At 43.3% G+C, this 19,009-nt stretch overlaps 1 protein-coding gene across 1 annotated transcript in view; it reads left to right on the plus strand.

Moving 5' to 3' along the window:
* The first annotated feature begins 617 nt into the window (after positions 1 to 617).
* dnah12 (dynein, axonemal, heavy chain 12) overlaps positions 618 to 19,009 on the plus strand; it is a 429,714-nt gene continuing 411,322 nt past the window's right edge. The window contains exons 1-3 of the mRNA XM_086001602.1: positions 618 to 948; positions 12,263 to 12,353; positions 15,832 to 15,858. Coding sequence (XP_085857728.1) covers positions 773 to 948; positions 12,263 to 12,353; positions 15,832 to 15,858 — 294 coding nt within the window. The 5' untranslated portion in view covers positions 618 to 772. The remainder of the gene's footprint in view (positions 949 to 12,262; positions 12,354 to 15,831; positions 15,859 to 19,009) is intronic.

Genomic DNA, 19,009 nt, shown 5'->3' on the forward strand with positions numbered 1-19,009 from the left:
GCCAAGACCTGGAACCTCCCAGGTTAGTCGGGAAAGAGGAAGTGAAACTATACACAGTGGGGGAGGGTAATGTACATGAGTGCAAAACGAATACAGGATCAAGACAAACAGATTTCATTACATCCTCTTAACTGCCTGTTAACTACCTGTTAACAGACAGTTATGTGGTTGTAATCCCCTTCCCACCTCCAGGAAACGGGACCCGGCGTGGGTCGGCTACCTGCCTCCTGGCAAGATGGCATGGAGGCGGGCTGGGGGCGGAATGGACACCTGCCCCCAGATTCTACCCTTTTCCCAGCAGTCCTGCCTCCATACCCACCCCCCCAGGGCTGGCAAGATCGCCCCCATAGTCTTTGATTAGCCCATATCTTTCTAGGTGCTCACTATAAACAGCCTCAAAAATCAAGTACAGACATCTAGGGGGTCATTTAAATTTTTGCTGATGGCATAAAACGGATCGGCTGCCCATTATACACCCTGCCCGATTTTCCTTTCCATTGAAGTCAATGAAGAGGAAAATTAGGCGAGATGCATAAGGGGCAACCGATCCACTGCCATCCGGTTTGTGTCCCGGGCCAGAGTTGAATTTTGCCTCCATGTTCTTTAACTCTGAACTATTCAGCTGTGTCAGCCGTGGCTCAGTTGGTAAATGCAAGTCTTCTTTCTTATTAGTTTCACTTTTGTACCTTTCTGTTTTAATAGTGGGAATCATTTTGAAGTGATCTTCTGGAATAATTAAAGTTTGCTGACATTCTTTTTTCCATTAATTTAGATGAAGGCCTCAAAGAAATTAAAACGTGCCTGTGCACCTGAACCTGAAGACATACGAACTCGGCTGCCTCCTATATTCCCTACACCTGAGTTAATGCCGAATAATGAATTTTCTACAAGCAAACTCATGAGATACAGTTGGCACAAGTATGAGCAACAGCTACTTGGCAAGATCATGTAAGTTGGATGTTCCAAAATTGTGGCATTTGTTGGAAATGAGTTTCCTACAGGACCAAATAGTTTCCTCAACCTCCAGCAGCCGCATATAAACCCTGTTATGTAATGAAGTTGAGGTGATATGTAATGTAGTAATCCTGTTATGTAATGCAATGAGTAGTGATATTCAACTTTGATAGGGGACGCAAAATGGCTGTAGCTGATTGGCCCCCCCTTAATACACCCTGCCTGATTTTCCTTTCCAGTGATCCACTACTGTTTTGCACTCCCACTAAAGTAGAATTTCATCCCCACTGTTACTGAAGCCAAATGGTAGAAGATCACTTACATGATATTTTATGTTTAGCTCATTTGTGAAGTAAAATCCAATATTCCATTGCCATCATATCAGGAATTTCTTCATGTGATCTGCTAATTTGCCAAAAGACCGTTTCATAATGATTGCAGTGTTCTTATTAGTGCTGACAACCACGAATTATATTACTTCTGACTAACGGAATTGCTGATTTATAGTTTGTTTTTGTACTGTCAAGGCTCACACATGAATAATGGCCAGTTGGGCAAAGGACAGCATAGCAACCTGCACACACGGTCATTGTAGTCCAGCAAGGAGTCAGCGGTGTAAAATTCAACTTCAGGGGCACAAACCAGACGGTCGCGGATTGGACACCCATTATACACCCCACCTGATTTTCCTTTCCATTGACTTCACTGTGAATTTCTTATTCACCAATTTGGTTGGAGGTGGGCCATGTTCAGATTTCTGTGCAGGAGGTGGCTACACATATCAACTCTGAGAGCAACAAGGAGAGAACATGGTTGCAAGTTAAAAAGAAATTTGGAGACCTCACAAGGTCTGCAAAAGTATGTCCAAAGTATGCACGGCATATTGCAATCTTTCAGGCCTCTCACATTATCTAACACTCATGTTAATCCTTACCATGTATATCCACTTAGGCCTAGGGGGCCTTGGAAATCTTCAGCTATCTACAATTCTGCCTTAATTCACAAGCTTCCTGGGAAGCTGAACTCGGCTTTCTTTCTTTACTAACGTCGCTGCATAATGCATGTCTGTGTAATCGCTTCTACTCTTACCTGTACCACAGCCCTGACTTATTCCTAGATAGCCTCCTAACAATGTGAACCTTTTACCTCTGCTCTGTTCTTGCAGGACAAAGCAGCACATAACTGCCAAGAACCACCACTATGGGAGGAGGGCTACTTGAAATGGAAACTATATAATAGTGAGAGATGAGCTAGTTAGATGCCCTCTAAGCCGATAACTAGTGCCATTTTTATCATTCTCCTTATTTGCACTCATCCATTTGCTGTTATCAATGCAGGTACTCTAGCACAAGAAGGTGTCCTAAATTCTAACGGAACTTGTTTTGATTGTTTCAATGACTGTAATATATCTTGTTTCACCAGGTTTACAACAGGAACAATCTCAGCAGACCACTGTGCAGAATTTGCAAGTCTGCGCAGCATTCAGTGTCACTGTTCTCTTGCCAGCCCAAACACTAGCTCAGAAATGTCCACCTTGGGGAATTTCTTTGGTTACAGTGACAGGGGTGTACTGAGTCACTCACAAAGCACAGATGAGCATGAGGAAGTGATGGTGAGGGAGAGAAGGAACCTGCTGCCTCAAAGGCCAGCTTAAGTCCTCCCTCAGCTGAGAATCCAAGGGATGCAAACCTCATAAGGCATGCTTTACAAAGAAGGATGTTCTTTGAGCACTTAAGTCTTCTTCTTCTGAGGCAGTCCCTCGGAACCGAGGATGACTTGCTTCCACACTAAAAATGAGTTCTCAGGTGACTGATGAGTCCAATGCGGGACCTACAGTCTCTGTCACAGGTGGGGTTCTGTCGCTGTTGGGGTTGTCCATGAGGGTCCTGACGTTCCAGGTCCCGAACTTCATTTTAAAGGGTGGAAGATGCCTGTGCGTGAATTCTTTTAACGTGGGGTGGCCGTTGCACACAAGCTACCACACAGGCTTGACAGAGCAAGGTCTTGGTCCAATGGCAAGGGGATCCAAAACGATTGGCGACCAGGCTCTGCTACATCGGCCTAGCACACACACACAAACAAACATGCACCTACTGTCCTTGTTGAGTCTGTGTGTCCCAGTTATGCTTATTATAAATCACTGGACACAGACAACAAGAATAACTTTAACAGGTCTTTACTATTCGGAGGTCAGGGCTGAACTGCCCAGCAAATCACTACACAACGTTTATATATCGGTGTGGTCACCACCGGTATTACAGTATACAGCAACCAAGAGAAAGTAGTACATCTCTTAAGGTAGTTCTCTTAAGGTGGAACAGGTTACGTACACCACAATCCTCCCTTTTTAGCTTAACAGTGTATATCCCCATTTAACATAACATAATAACATATATATACAACTTCATGCAAAACAGTTCAAAGATTCAGTCTCTGAGGAGGCCTCCTGATCCGAGTTGGATAACGCCTTTCAGGGGTCTCTGATTCTCGTTGCTGGGGTGACTCATCTAGTTGATCTCTTATGGATTGGACATCATCATCAGGTACATTCACTTCTGAGGTAGATGCTTCAGGTTCACTAACTTCTTCCACGGTTGCCTCTGCCGTAACCATGGGTTCGACCCTTGTTCTCGATTCTACCAGTTGGTCAGCATGACGTCGTATTACATTTTCACCAATATCTACCGTGTACATCAGGGGTCCTTGTCTGGCCCGAATTGTTCCAGATTGCCATTTCTCATTTTTATGGTCCCGGGCTAACACTGGTTGTCCTATTTCGAAACTCCGAGTGGTCTTGTTATTTATATGCTGGAACTGTTTGTTTTCGACTTCCCTCCACACATTTGGTTTTAACAAGTCCAACCTGGACCACAACCTCCTGTTATAGAACATCATGGCAGGACTTTGGTTTGTCACTGCATGAGTGGCGTTTCGATATGCCAGTAGGAAATTGTCCACCTTGTGTTGTAGTGGAATCTGATCTTCGCTCATGGCCTTTATTGCTTTTTTGAACGTTTGTACAAATCTCTCGGCCAACCCGTTTGTAGCCGGATGATATGGGGCAGAGGTATAATGTTTCACCCCATTCTTCTTCATGAATTTCTGGAATTCTTCTGACATGAACTGCGGTCCGTTGTCTGAACATATTTGTTCTGGCAATCCATTTCTTGCAAATAAGAACATAAGAAATAGGAGCAGGAGTAGGCCAATCGGCCCCTCGAGCCTGCTCCACCATTCAATAAGATCATGGCTGATCTGATCCTAACCTCAAATCTTCTATCACTCTGCATCCACCCGAACCCATGTGATCTCCCGGGAGAGGCGAAAAACCAGATAAAGACCCAATGGCCAATTTGGGAGAAAAAAATCTGGGAAATTCCTCTCCGACCCATCTAGGCGATCGAAATTCTTCCAGGAGATCACTCTGTCCCTATATTTTCTACAGTACTTACCTTCTGTAAAGGCGATCTCCACCCCAGCCAGGAACAGGAATAAAACCATCTCCTGAAATCTAACAGAATTAGAACACAGTAGGAGCAGAACAAGGCTACACGGCCCCTGGGCCCGCTCCACTACCCACAGGGCCATGACCATTCCGAACCCAGACTCATGTCCAATTTCCTGCCCGCTCCCCGTAACCCTTTATTCCCTTTACTTCTAGGAAACTATCTATTTCTGTTTTAAATTTATTTAATGATGTAGCTTCCACAGCTTTCTGGGGCAGCAAATTCCACAAACCTACCACCCTCTGAGTGAAGAAGTTTCTCCTCATCTCAGTTTTGAATGAGCAGCCCCTTATTTTAAGATTATGCCCCCTAGTTCTAGTTTCACCCATCATTGGGAACATCCTCACCGCATCCACCCGATCAAGCCCCTTCACAATCTTATATGTTTCAATAAGATCGCCTCTCATTCTTCTGAACTCCAATGAGTAGAGTCCCAATCTACTCAACCTCTCCTCATATGACCACCCCCTCATCCCCGGGATTAACCGAGTGAACCTTCTTTGTACTGACTCGAGAGCAAGTATGTCTTTTCTTAAGTATGGACACCAAAACTGTATGCAGTATTCCAGGTGCGGCCTCACCAATACCTTGTACAACTGCAGCAATACCTCCCTGTTTTTATATTCCAACCCCCTAGCAATAAAAGCCAACATTCCATTGGCCTTCTTGATCACTTGCTGCACCTGCATACTAACTTTTTGAGTTTCGTGCACCAGGACCCCCAGATCCCTTTGTACTACAGTACTTTCCAGTTTCTTGCCATTAAGATAATAACTTGCTCTATGATTTTTCCTGCCAAAGTGCATAACTTCACACTTTCCAGTATTGTATTCCATCTGCCAAATCTCTGCCCACTTACTTAGCCTGTCTATGTCCCTTTGCAGGTTTTTTATGTCCTCCTCACTCACTACTTTCCGTCCCATCTTTGTATCATCTGCAAACTTTGATATGTTACACTCGGTCCCCTCCTCCAAATCGTTAATATAGATTGTAAAGAGTTGGGGACCCAGCACTGACCCCTGCGGAACACCACTAGTTACTGGTTGCCAATCTGAGAACGAACCATTTATCCCAACTCTCTGCCTTCTGTTAGATAGCCAATCCTCCACCCATGCCAGAATATTACCCCCAATCCCGTGATTTTTTTATCTTGAGCAATAATCTTTTGTGTGGCACCTTGTCAAATGCCTTTTGGAAGTCTAAATACACTACGTCCACTGGTTCCCCTTTATCCACCCTGTATGTTACTTCCTCAAAAAACTCAAGCAAATTTGTTAAACATGACTTCCCCTTCATGAAACCATGCTGAGTTTGCCCTATTAAATTGTGTTTATCCAAATGTCCCGTTACTGTCTCCTTAATAATGGACTCTAACATTTTACCAACCACAGATGTTAGGCTAACAGGTCTATAGTTTCCAGCCTTCTGCCTACTACCCTTTTTAAATAATGGTGTTACATTAGCAGTTTTCCAATCTGCCGGGACCTTTGCTGAGTCCAGTGAGTTTTGGAAAATTATTACCAATGCATCCACAATCCCTACCGCTACTTCCCTCAAGACCCTGGGATGCAAGCCATCAGGTCCAGGGGATTTATCCGCCTTGAGTCCCATTATTTTACCAAGTACCACTTCCTTAGTGATTTTAATTGTATTTAGTTCCTCCCCCCCTCGAGCCCCCTGTTTGTCCAGTGTTGGGATATTCTTAGTGTCCTCTACTGTAAAGACTGATACAAAATAATTGTTCAGTGTTTTTGCCATCTCCATGTTTCCCACCATTAATTTCCCGGTCTCATCCTCTAAGGGACCAACATTTACTTTAGCCACCCTTTTTCTTTTTATATAACTATAGAAACTTTTACTGTCTGTTTTTATATTTTTGCTAATTTACTTTCATAATCTATCTTCCCTTTCTTAATCAATCTTTTTGTTATTTTTTGCTGTCTTTTAAAGACTTCCCAATCTTCCATCCTCCCACTAGATTTGGCTACCTTATATGCCCTTGTTTTTAGTCGGATACTATCCTTAATTACTTTACTTAGCCACGGATGGCTATCTTTTCTTTTACACCCTTTTTTCCTCAGTGGAATATATTTTTCTTGGAAGTTGTAAAATAACTCCTTAAATGTACACCACTGGTCATGTACCGTCTTACCCTTTAATCTATTTTCCCAGTCCACTCTCATTAATTCCGCTCTCATACCTTCATAGTCTCCTTTATTCAAGCTCAGCACGCTTGTTTGAGATCCAACCTTCTCACCCTCTAATTGAATATGGAACTCAACCATGTTATGGTCACTCATTCCAAGGGGATCCTTTACTAGGACATTTTTAATTAATCCTGTCTCATTACACAGGACCAAATCTAAGGTTGCTTGCCCCCTGGTCGGTTCAGTTACATACTGCTCAAGAAACCCATCCCTAATACACTCAATGAACTCTTCCTCAAGGCTGCTCTGCCCAATTTGATTTGTCCAGTTAATATGATAATTAAAATCCCCCATAATTATAGCTGTTCCCTTATTACAAGCCTCAACTATTTCCTGATTAATACTCCGTCCAACAGAGTTGCAACTGTTCGGAGGCCTATAGACTACACCCACTAGTGTTTTTTTCCCCTTATTATTCCTTACCTCCACCCAAACTGTTTCACTATCCTGCTCCTTTGACCCAATATCATTTCTCTGTATTATAGTGATTCCTTCCTTTATTAACATAGCCACCCCACCTCCTCTCCCTTCCTGCCTGTCCTTCCTGATTGTTAAATAACCTGGTATGTTTAATTCCCAGTCATGGTCACCCTGCAGCCATGTCGTTCTTAGCACCGCGATCGTCTTTTCCGAGGTAGTGGTAGTCATCTTAATCACTTCTGGCCATTTAGAATGTGCGTCCACTGCAATTAAAAACATGGAGTCCATGAATGGACCAGCAAAGTCAATATGTACACGTTGCCATGGGGTTGAAGGCCATTCCCATGGATGCAGCGGTGCAATCGGAGGTGCATTTTGAACTTTTTGGCACCCTGAGCAGCTTTTCGTCAGATCCTCTATCTGTTGGTCGATACCTGGCCACCACACATAAGCCCTAGCAAGGCTTTTCATCTTGACTCCCCCCAGATGACCTTCATGCAGTTCCTTTAGAACTCTCTCTCTTAACTTAGGAGGAATAATCACCCTTGTTCCATACATCAATGTTCCTTGACAGACGGACAGCTGTTCTCGTCTTGCTGAGAATGCCGGTAACAGTGGATCACCATGTGCTGGCCATCCCTTCACTGTCAATTCGTAGACCCGGGACAGTGTCGGGTCATTCCTGGTTTCTCTTTCAATACTTGCATTGGTGACTGGTAAACATTCGATGATGGTCGAGTGAAATAACTCAACAGGGTCAACCGTCGGTGCCTCCTCCGCTGTAGGTAGTGGCAGGCGCGACAGCCCATCAGCATTACCATGCTGCTTTGTACCTTTGAATTCAATCTGATATTGATGTGCCCCTAGGAAAAGGGACCATCTCTGGAGCCTCTGTGCTGTCATCACCGAAACACCCTTCTTAGGGTTAAAAATGGACACCAACGGCTGGTGGTCTGTCAGTAGCGTAAACTTTTGGCCCTGCAGGTAATGATTAAACTTCTTTACTCCCCACACAAGGCTGAGAGCCTCCCTATCTATCTGAGCATAGTTGCGCTCAGCGGAGGTCAATGATCTGGATGCGAACGCGACTGGCCTCTCCAAGCCATTTGGCAACTTGTGTGAGAGTACTGCCCCAATACCATATGGAGAAGCATCACAAGCCAAACGAATAGGCAGCGTTGGGTTGAAGTGAGCCAACACTTCCTCTGAGGTGATCAATGCCTTGCTTTTGTGAAAGGCCCTCTTACAGTCCTCGCTCCACTTCCATGGTACTCCCTTCTGCAAAAGAGCGTTCAGCGGGTGCAGCACCGTGGATAAATTTGGCAGAAACTTATGGTAATAGTTAATCAACCCTAGGAACGACCTCAACTGGGATACATTATCCGGAGCGGGAGCCTTCACAACAGCTTCGATCTTGTCAGGAGACTTATGAAGCCCCTCCTGGTCAATGACATGACCACAGTACGAGATCCGCTTCTGAAAGAACTCACATTTCTGGCGATTAACTCGAAGTCCATATTCTTTCAATCTGGTGAGCACCAGTTCCAAATTTGCAAGATGTTCCTCATCATCATCTCCTGTAATCAGAATATCATCCAGGTAACATTGTGTGCCTGGAATTCCCTGTAATACCTGCTCCATGGCCCTCTGCCAAATTGCTGGAGCCGATGCCACTCCAAAAACCAGTCTATTATACCGATACAAGCCTCTATGTGTGTTGATCGTGAGATACTGGCGTGACTCTTCCTCAACTTCCATCTGTAAGTATGCCTGCGCCAGGTCTATCTTGGTGAAGTGTTTCCCGCCAGACAACGAAGCGAAGATATCCTCAATCCGCGGAAACGGATAGTGCACCGTGTGAAGCACCGGATTAACAGTGATCTTGAAATCTCCACAGATGTGAACCTTCCCCGGTTCCCCCGGCTTGTTGCTCGATGAATGCTTCATGACGGGAACAATGGGCGTGGCCCACTCACTCCAGTCCACCTTAGACAGTACTCCTGAACGTTCTAGCCCTTCCAGCTCAGCTTCCACAGCAGGTCATATCGCATAAGGTACCGGTCTGGCTTTGAAAAATTTCGGGTTTGCATGTTCTTCAACCTTGATGGTTGCCGTAATTCCTCTCAGTGTTCCCAGTCCCTGTTGGAACACCTCTTTAGCATCGTCCAATATTCTGGACAATCGTTTAGGTTTGACATCTTTTTTACCGGAATCTACCGTTAGTGCTTTTAAGGAATGCCAGTCCATATTTATTCTCCTGATCCACTCCCGTCCCAGTAGTGGTGGACCTCCCTCAGGTAGCACATATAAGTCCATTCCTCGGCTTTCTTTGCCCTTGTGGACCACCTTTACCTTTATCTTTCCGATGGGGTATACTCTTTGCCCCGTGTATGTTTTCAATACAATCTCCGTATCCCGTAGGGGAATATGTGGGAATAACCTTTTGTAATCTTGCTTATTCATGACCGTCAATGCCGATCCAGTGTCCAATTCCATCTTCACTTGGACTCCTGCTATCTGAAGTGTGACCCAGATAGTTTGGAGGTCTGCTTCATTACCCACATTGTGTACTCTTAGACAACCCAGTTCCTTACTGCTGGAGTCTGAATCTGACTTCTGTTCATCCGAACTGTTCTCTGTCACCTTGTGTACCTTTCTGCACTTTTCCTACGGTGACTTTTTGTTGCTGGTCTTCTTTCCTGACCAGCATACTTTAGCTATGTGACCAAGCCTGCCACATTTTCTGCATTCCTGATTTTTGAACCAGCACTGGTTCTGATCATGCGTTGTCTTTCCACAACGATAACACTTTACTGCACCCAAGGCCATTTGATTGGTGCTGAGTTCCGATGACCTTAGCTGCATTTCCGCAGTGCCTCTCGCTGCGGCTTCATGCGATGCTGCAATAGTGACAGCTTTATCAAGCGTAAGATCATTTTCCTCTAGCAGTCGCTTTTGTGTTCCTTCTTTTAACAATCCACACACAAATTTATCTCTCAGCGCATCTGCTAGTCCTGTTCCAAACTGACAGTACTTTGATAGCTTACGCAGTTCAATTAAGAATTCAGCGTTGCTTTCTTCTTTCAGCTGCGTTCTTCTGTCAAATTTAAATCGTTCCGCTATCAGCAGCGGCGTGGGGTTTAAATGATTTTTCAGGACAGTAACAATATTCGCGAAAGTCTGATCCGCCGGTTTATCTGGTGATACAAGGTGCTTCAATAGCCCGTACGTCTTCGCACCCATTGAGTTTAATAAGGTTAGTGCTTTCTTATCATCTGGTACCTCATTTGCTTTACAATAAACTTCCATGCGTTCTACATACGTGGCCCAATCTTCGACATCGCTATCAAAAGCATTGATGTTACCATGTTTAGGCATCCTTGCAAGTTTCTTTAAATTTTCTTTTTCCCAAAATGGCGGCTTCCCGCGCTTGTCTTCTTCCCCCGCCTACTAAAATGGTGGCTTCCCGCGCTTGGCGGTTTTTCCCGCGCTCGTCTTCTTCCCCCGCCGACTACAATGGCGGCTTCCCGCGTTTGCCTTCTTCACCCGCTGGCTGCAATGGCGATTGCTGTGCTACTGCCGTTCTCGCCTCCCCAGCGGTTCTCAGTTCCCCGACGCTGCTTTTTGCTCCCCCGCGGTTCCCGTGGGCATTCACGCTTCCCCTGCTGTTGCGCCTCTCAGCCCCGTTTGCAGGCCGGTCCTTTACACCAGCTGCGGTTGAGTTCTCCGCGGTTCTCGTGGCCTTAACGCTGCCCCAGTCGCTGCGCTTCTCGGCCCCGATTGCAGCCCGGCCCTTTTCACCGGCCGCGGTCAAGTTCTCCGCCCTTTTTCCTCCGTTTTCCCTCCCCTACTCCACAGCCAACGCGGCCGACTTTCTGCTCGTGTCGCTGATCGGCTTACCCACCACCGTGGTAGAAGGGATGATCACTGCCTGTCGCTGATGGAGGGCTTCGTGGTCAGAATTTTTCTTTTTCCCGGGTTCTCGATGTGTCCCGTGCGATGTGGTGCTCAGCAGGATGATGAGGCCGGATGCCTCTTCTCGACGCCCGTTCTGAGGATGAAGCTGCCTTGGATGTAAAACTGCCGCAGGGTAAGATCGGACTCGTCACCACTGTTGAGTCTGTGTGTCCCAGTTATGCTTATTATAAATCACTGGACACAGACAACAAGAATAACTTTAACAGGTCTTTACTATTCGGAGGTCAGGGCTGAACTGCCCAGCAAATCACTACACAACGTTTATATACCGGTGTGGTCACCACCGGTATTACGGTATACAGCAGCCAAGAGAAAGTAGTACATCTCTTAAGGTAGTTCTCTTAAGGTGGAACAGGTTACATACACCACAGCCCTCCTCCCTCCTTCCTGCAGGTCCTCTCTGCTGATCCATGCTGCGCCACTCCTGGGCCTCGACCTCGCTGCTGGGCTCATCCTCACTCCTGGGCCTCGTCCTCGCTCCTGGGCCTTGTCTTAAGTATGAGGACGAGCACTTAAGTATGATACAGTCAGTGGACACTGGCCATTAATCTAGAACTGCCAAAGGCTACAGTAGAGGAGTTCACAGTTTACATCTTTACAGAGATGATGACACATTCAGTGCACTGCACTCCAACCTGGAGCATGTGGAAACTTCAAAGGTGGAAACCTTGGCCTTCTTTAGTCAACTGCACTGTTGTTTGGTTTCCAAATGCTGGCAGATTGAATTAGACAAAGCATCACCAAAGCTTTACAGATCTCTTTAGTGTTATCAGGTCTGTTGTCAAGCAGATCAGTGAGCACAGTGAGTCATGGCCTAGGGGTAGGAGCATACAGCAGCGAGCATGGATGATGTTTCTGTCTGTCTGTCTGTCTATCTATCTTATATATATTTATATTTATAGTTATTTTTTTATATATTATTTTCCCCATGCACCTTGCTTTTTCTTTTCACCCTGTAGGGAAGTCCATAGCTTCCACTCAGTGCCTCTTCCTGACTAGAAACTTAATATGTGGAGAATAGTGGATTGTAATGCTGTATTAATAGTGACAAGCCTACACCTCATCTGTTGCCAATGTCTTTTGCATTGTTTATTATAAATGACTCTCTAATTTGATTAAACTTATATATGCACCTACAAGGTACAAAGAAGATTCAATCATCTGAGGCTTAATTTTTTAATTTGCTATTATTTATAGGATTGATGATGCACGTAGGGTTTATGAAGAAACAGTGCATGAACTTGAGAAACAGGATCCCATTCCTCCTGAGCCTCAGCTGCCTTCTACAGTGAGTGTTTATTGTCTTTTGATAAAAGTGTTCAAAAAGCCAAATTACAAAATATGGTACATGGCAATATGAGTATAGTGGCACTCACACAAGCAATTCTATTAGCAAGTAATTCTGTTTATTAATTCTGAATATAAACAAAGAAAGAACTTGCATTCATATAGTGCCTTACATAACCTCACATTATCCCAAAGTACTTCACAGTTAATGTTGTTTAAAAAAAAAAGTGTAGTCACTGTTACATTGTCGGGAAACGCAGCCGCCAATTCATTCATAGCAAATTGATGAGACATTTCTAAGTTTTATGATTTTCTTCATCCACCCCGAATCTCTACCTTAGTATTTCCCACTCAATTAAATCCTCATACTTCGTGGCAAACACTGAAATAAGTAAATTTACGAAGGCAGTATATAATTATGGGGATAGTACAGGAAAGTGGAGTTGAGGTAGAAGATCAGCCATGATCTCATTGAATGGCGGAGCAGGCTTGAGGGGCCGAATGGCCTACTCCTGCTCTTATTTCTTATGTTCTTATAATTCAACCAGGGTATGTAGACAAAAATCAGTCCCCATATTAAGGTCATACATTCAGTATATATTTTTATATAATACACAGATTTTATATTATTATTTATAGTTAAATAGCAAAACGAATAATTTATTGAAGCGCAGAAGTAAAGCTGATAGCCGAAGCATAGGAGTTTCTCTGCAGTACAGGTTGAGGAGCTGGGAAATGTGAAATTGGGGCACAATTGTTCCACCGTTGGTGAGTGAGTGTAATTACAGTATGACAAATAATCAAAAAATATCAAGTCCAAACGCACTTCCATTATAAATGTGGACATAGAAATTTATAATGGAAGTGCTCTCGGATGCAAGATTTTTAATATATTATACTAGTTGACCTCCCATGATGTTGCACATGAAAAGTGAAGACCAAGTGTAGTCTTCATGTGAAAGCGGATTAGAGGCCAGGGGATAATTGGAGCAGTGCATGCGGATTCAATTCAGTCCCCATTTTACAGTCATGTATTCTGTGCTTATTTTTATATTTCCATTATAAATTTCTGTCGCTGTATTTATAATGGAAACTGCCCATGTAAACTTTGCACACTCTAATTACAGCCTTCCAGCAGTGGTAATTACTGCAATATCTCTACTGGGTGAGGGGTAATTATAGTGTGACAAATTTCCATAAGCAGTTTCCATCATAATTGTGGAAATCAGAACGTATCATGGAGAAAGTTGCCAGGAAGTGCATGCAGATGTAAGATGTTTCATTTAATACTAGTTTAATACTGTGCTCAAATTGGCTGCCACGTTTCCTACATTGCAACAGTAACTACACGTCAAAAGTTTCTTTCTTTCTCTCTCTCTCTTTCTCTCTTTACTCCTTTCTCTCTTTCTCCCTTTCTCTCTTTATTTCTTTCTTTCTCTCTCTCTTTCTCTTTCTCTCTTTCTTTTTCTTGCTTTCTTTCTCTCTCTCTCTCGTTCTTTCTTTCTCTCTCTTTCTTTCTCTCTTTCTTTCTCTCTCTCTCTTTCTTATCTCCTATTTTATTGCACCAGTCCTCTGCTGTCTTTGTGTTGGTAGGTGGTATAGCATTGTGTGTCAGGGAATACAGCCACCAATGGTTGCAGGGTGGGGTTGCTGGGTAACTGTAGCCCTCAGCAGCCCAAGCACTAATGCTTCCCACTGCTCCCTCCTCTTCCTCCCATTCCCTCACTGTCATCACTACCTCTACCTCTTCCCCACTGAACCACCCACTAAAAACCTTTATCCTCCCCTCCCCCTTGCTCTGCTATCGTTCATCTCACCTTTAACCCTCCATTCTCTCTCCCTCACTCGCCTCAAGGGTTGGTGGTAAGGTGTTAGAGACACCCTCACACTCTGTTTTCCTCTTCCCCTTTCCCTCCTATTCTATTTTCCCATTTCCCTCAAAAGGCTTTGTTTTCTTTCAAAATTCAACATGCTTCTTAAAATAAAATTAGAACAAAGAAAGAAGCTGCCTTTCTCTTTATTTGTGCCTTTCCCACTGACCCTCTGTCTTTTGGTGTTAGAAATTAGAATCTCTGTGTTGCAGTTGTAAGCAATTCACATTGACATTTTTTGTCAGCAAAACACAGATTAGTTGCTTCAAAATTCAACTTTTTTTGAAAATTGAAGTAACAGTAAATGAAGAAAGATGCACTCTTTCACTCTCTTTCTCTTTCTAAAGAACTTATATAACACCGAAGGTGAGTATTCTGAACATTTTTATTTCTCTCTCTCCCCAACTCTCTCTCTCAGTCTTTTTTTCAATAAAAGCACACAGTATGAATTTTATCTCTGTAAAGCTTTATTTGTTTCCTAGCTTTGACAAATAATTTTGAAAAACATTTGAGCAAAGACTGCTAGAAAATAAAATACAATGCATAGAGTTTCCTCTAGGGGTGCAAGTGGCAAAATACACCCAGAATGCGCTGAACACTGCGACGGTTTTGCTGAGGTGAAGTTGCGCTCAAGTTTCTGTGCAGACTCATTAGCATAAGCCCGAACATAAAATCTCACACGAATCAGCGTAATCATGCATCGTAATCTATTCGTGACTAGAACAGGACATTCTCCAGCATCACAAAGAGGAGTTGAATTGCCAGAAAATGACCCATTCTTCAACTGGCTGATTTAATGCTTTTGGTCTTGCTTTTTAATTGGCTTCAATTGACCAGATCAGATCAACTGACCAGATCAGATCAACTGACCAGATCAGATCAACTGACCAGATCAGATCAGATCAATTCACCAGATCAGACCACTTCACCAGATCAGATCAATTGGATCAATTCACCAGATCAATTTACTAACTAATTTAAACTGAATCTAAAGTAATATGATGGATTAATGTGAACACGGATGCTTGTGCACCCGAATGTCTTCTGGGCATAATGTAATAACCACCCCCAAACAGGCGCCTAAATGTTCCTCAGTATAGTTGATTGAAAGGTAGTTTTGCAACCTGAAAAATTAGGTACACTGCACCTGCTCAGACTACACAATGCAAATTCAGCTCACATGCATCACAAGTCCGGGCAAAAATATCATTTCCAAACCTAGGCTTTTGGGAGAAGTTGAGGCATTAAAAGACACAAAAGGAATTGAATGGCTATATTTAATTATGTTTTTGTGAAATATGTATTTTTAATTTAAAAAAAATGTTGCTTAAAGTCTTATTTTGGGCATTAGCAATTTTAGTTACTGATGGAAAAAAGGTCAAATGAAAAAAAACCAGAAAACATTTTGATTATGAGAGAATTGTGGGAACATAGTGGCCAAATATGACAAAATTACTGTAGCCATAAAAGGATAGATATAAATGTCAATTGTCAATAAAATATATTGATTATTTTAATGGATTTTGAATATTTCTGTTGGTGCTGTATGTGTGTATTAAATAATTATTCGACAGACATATATAGATCCCATATTTCTCTCACTTGCAGATGAACAGCGAGCAAAAGCAGCAAAGGGTAAGTTCTGAGATTTATTGGCGAAGGTTGCTTCCAAAATAAAGTTGTGAAAATTACATTAAATGCTTTTGTTCCAAAGATTAAAACAATGATATCTAGTTCAGCGTTGTCCAATAAAAATCGCTGACTAGTGTAAGATTAGGATCACAGGCTCACACACAGATTACCCAACAGGGCTTTAGAAGTTGTAAGGCTTTTATTAAAGAGCTACAGTTTTAAAGCATAATCTGATATTACATATGGTTTAAGCTGAGTATAATAGACATACAACCCGTGACAGTAGAAAGCGATCTACGACTCCCGAAGTGGAACACCACGACCGGACGGATGGTTGGTTGGATGTCTGATGAGGCAGCGTGGAGATCTTGGGTCAGCAAGTCTCTGCAGTCAGCGCATCAGTCACTTCTGTTGATTCGTCCCCCGGGCTGTTGGAGGTGTTAGGCATAAGCCAGCATTGATCCACCTCAGAGGCTAAACTTAGTCATGGTGTTAGGCCTGAGCCAGCATTGATTTCCACCTCGAAGAAGCCTTCGCCCCTCGCTGTCTGATTCCCTCTCTCAGCCCTCTATTCTTATAGTTATAGTTATTTTGGTGAGCTGTGATCTATCTAGTGTCAATCATCTATAATCCAAGTGTGGTGCGGGAAGACACTTCTCACTGCCCCCTTTCTGCCTGGCTGACGAGGCCTTTCTCTTATCTTTCTGAGGAATGTTCTGTTATGTTTCTTTACGGACATTTTATGACATTTTGGCTTCATTTTGTCTAGCTATGGTACCACCACCCTGTGTTGTCTTGCATTTTATGATCCCCTTATCACTTTCAGGGAATTTTTTGAGGGTGTAACTGGGAAAATAGATAAGGGAGAACCAGTAGATGTGGTGTATTTGGACTTTCAAAAGGCTTTTGATAAGGTCCCGCATAAGAGATTAGCGTGTAAAGTTAAGGCACATGGGATTGGGGGCAAGGTATTGACTTGGATAGAGAACTGGTTGGCGGACAGAAAGCAGAGAGTAGGAATTAACGGGTCTTTTTCCGAGTGGCAGGCAGTGACTAGTGGGGTACCGCAGGGATCGGTCCTTGGACCCCAGCTATTCACAATATACATTAATGATCTAGATAAGGGAACTAGATGTAATATCTCCAAGTTTGCAGACGACACAAAGCTGGGTGGGCGTGTGTGCTGCGAGGAGGATACCGAGAAACTCCAGGATGATTTGGACAGGTTGGGTGATTGGGCAGAAGCATGGCAGATGCAATATAATGTGGATAAATGCGAGGTTATCCACTTTGGTGTCAAAAACAGAAAGGCAGACTATTATCTGAATGGCAATAGATTGGGAGAAGGGGAAGTGCAACGAGACCTGGGTGTCCTTGTGCACCAGTCGCTGAAGGTAAGCATGCAGGTGCAGCAGGCGGTGAAGAAGACAAATGGTATGTTGGCCTTCATAGTGAAAGGGTTTGAGTACAGGAGCAAGGATGTCCTGCTGCAGTTCTACAGGGCCTTGGTGAGACCACACCTTGAGTACTGTGTGCAGTTTTTATCGCCTTATCTGAGGAAGGATGTTCTTGCCATGGAAGGAGTTCAGCGAAGATTCACAAGGCTGATCCCTGGGATGGCAGGAATGACGTATGAGGAGAGATTGGGTCGATTGGGCTTATACTCGCTGGAGTTTAGAAGAATGAGAGGGGATCTCATCGAAACTTATAAAATTCTGACATTTCCCCTGCTTCTGACTGCAAGGGAGCTACACTTGATTTCACTAATCTTTTTCTCTTCACATATCTATAAAAGCTCTTACAGTCAGTTTTTATGTTCTTTGCAAGCTTACTTTCATATTCTATTTTCCCCTTCTTAATTAATCCCTTTGTCCTCCTTTGTTGAATCGTAAACTGCTCCCAATCCTCAGGGTTACTGTTTTTACTGGCCAATTTATATGCCCTCTCCTTGGATCTTATGCTATCCCTAATTACCCTTGTTAGCCACGGTTGAGTCACCCTTTTTGTTTTATTCTTATCCCAAATTGGGATGAACAACTTCTGTAGTTCATCCATGCTGTCTTTGAATGTTTGCCATTGCCTGTCCATTGTCAACCCTTTGAGTGACATTCCCCAATCAATCCTACCCAATTCGCGCCTCACACCATCGTAGTTTCCTTTATTTAAATTCAGGACCCTAGTCTCCGAGTCAACTACTTCACTCTCCATCGTAATGAAGAATTCTATCATATTATGATCGCTCTGACCCAAGGGGTCTCGTACAACAATATTGCTAATTAATCCTCTCTCATTACATAATACCCAGTCTAAGATGGCCTGATCTCTGGTTGGTTCCTTGACATATTGTTCCAGAAAACCATCCCGTAAACATTCCAGGAATTCCTCCTCCACAGTATTTTTACTAATTTGGTTAGCCCAATCTATATGTAAATTAAAGTCACCCATGATGACTGCTGTGCCCTTACTGCATGCTTCTCTAATTTCCCTTTTAATGCCATCCCCAACCTCCGTATTACTGTTTGGAGGTCTGTATACCACTCCCACTAACGTTTTCTGCCCCTTGATATTTCTCAGTTCTACCCATACAGATTCCGCATCATCAGAGTTAATATCTTCTATGTTTCTATGTAAGTGACTTTACCAAAGCAGCCTGCTCAATCCCAACCACCCCCCCACTGCCACTTTATTTAAATGAACAATCATAACAGCAGAGAAGTGCTATTCTCCTAGAAATGAATAAAAGCAACAACAAAAATCTCACCCTAATGTTCATGCATCATTTTCTGTCTTATGTAATTCATGAGTTGAAATGCTGCTTTGGAAATATTCAAAAATAATGTAGAGAATAATTGGTGTGGGGGTAACAAAGCTTTAACTTACTATCATGTCCTAAGAAGCTAATGTATCAAAACAACAACTTACAATTCTATAGTACTCCTCACGTACAGAGATATGTCTCGGAGAACTTTACAGGGCAGTGGATACAAAGCAGAAGGGGGAAAAAGGAAAAGTATGTGGAGGGGTGAAAGCACAGTTGAAAATAATATTCTTTTGGAGGCTTTTGAAGGCAGGGAGGAAGTGACAAAGTGGAGATGCTGAAGGAAGGAGTTCCAGAAAATGTGAGCATAGTGGCTGAAAGACTGCTCATTGACTG

The sequence above is a fragment of the Somniosus microcephalus genome, chromosome 11 (assembly GCF_052327205.1).
Source record: "Somniosus microcephalus isolate GS21.2 chromosome 11, FLI_Smic_1.0, whole genome shotgun sequence".
Classification (NCBI taxonomy): domain Eukaryota; kingdom Metazoa; phylum Chordata; class Chondrichthyes; order Squaliformes; family Somniosidae; genus Somniosus; species Somniosus microcephalus.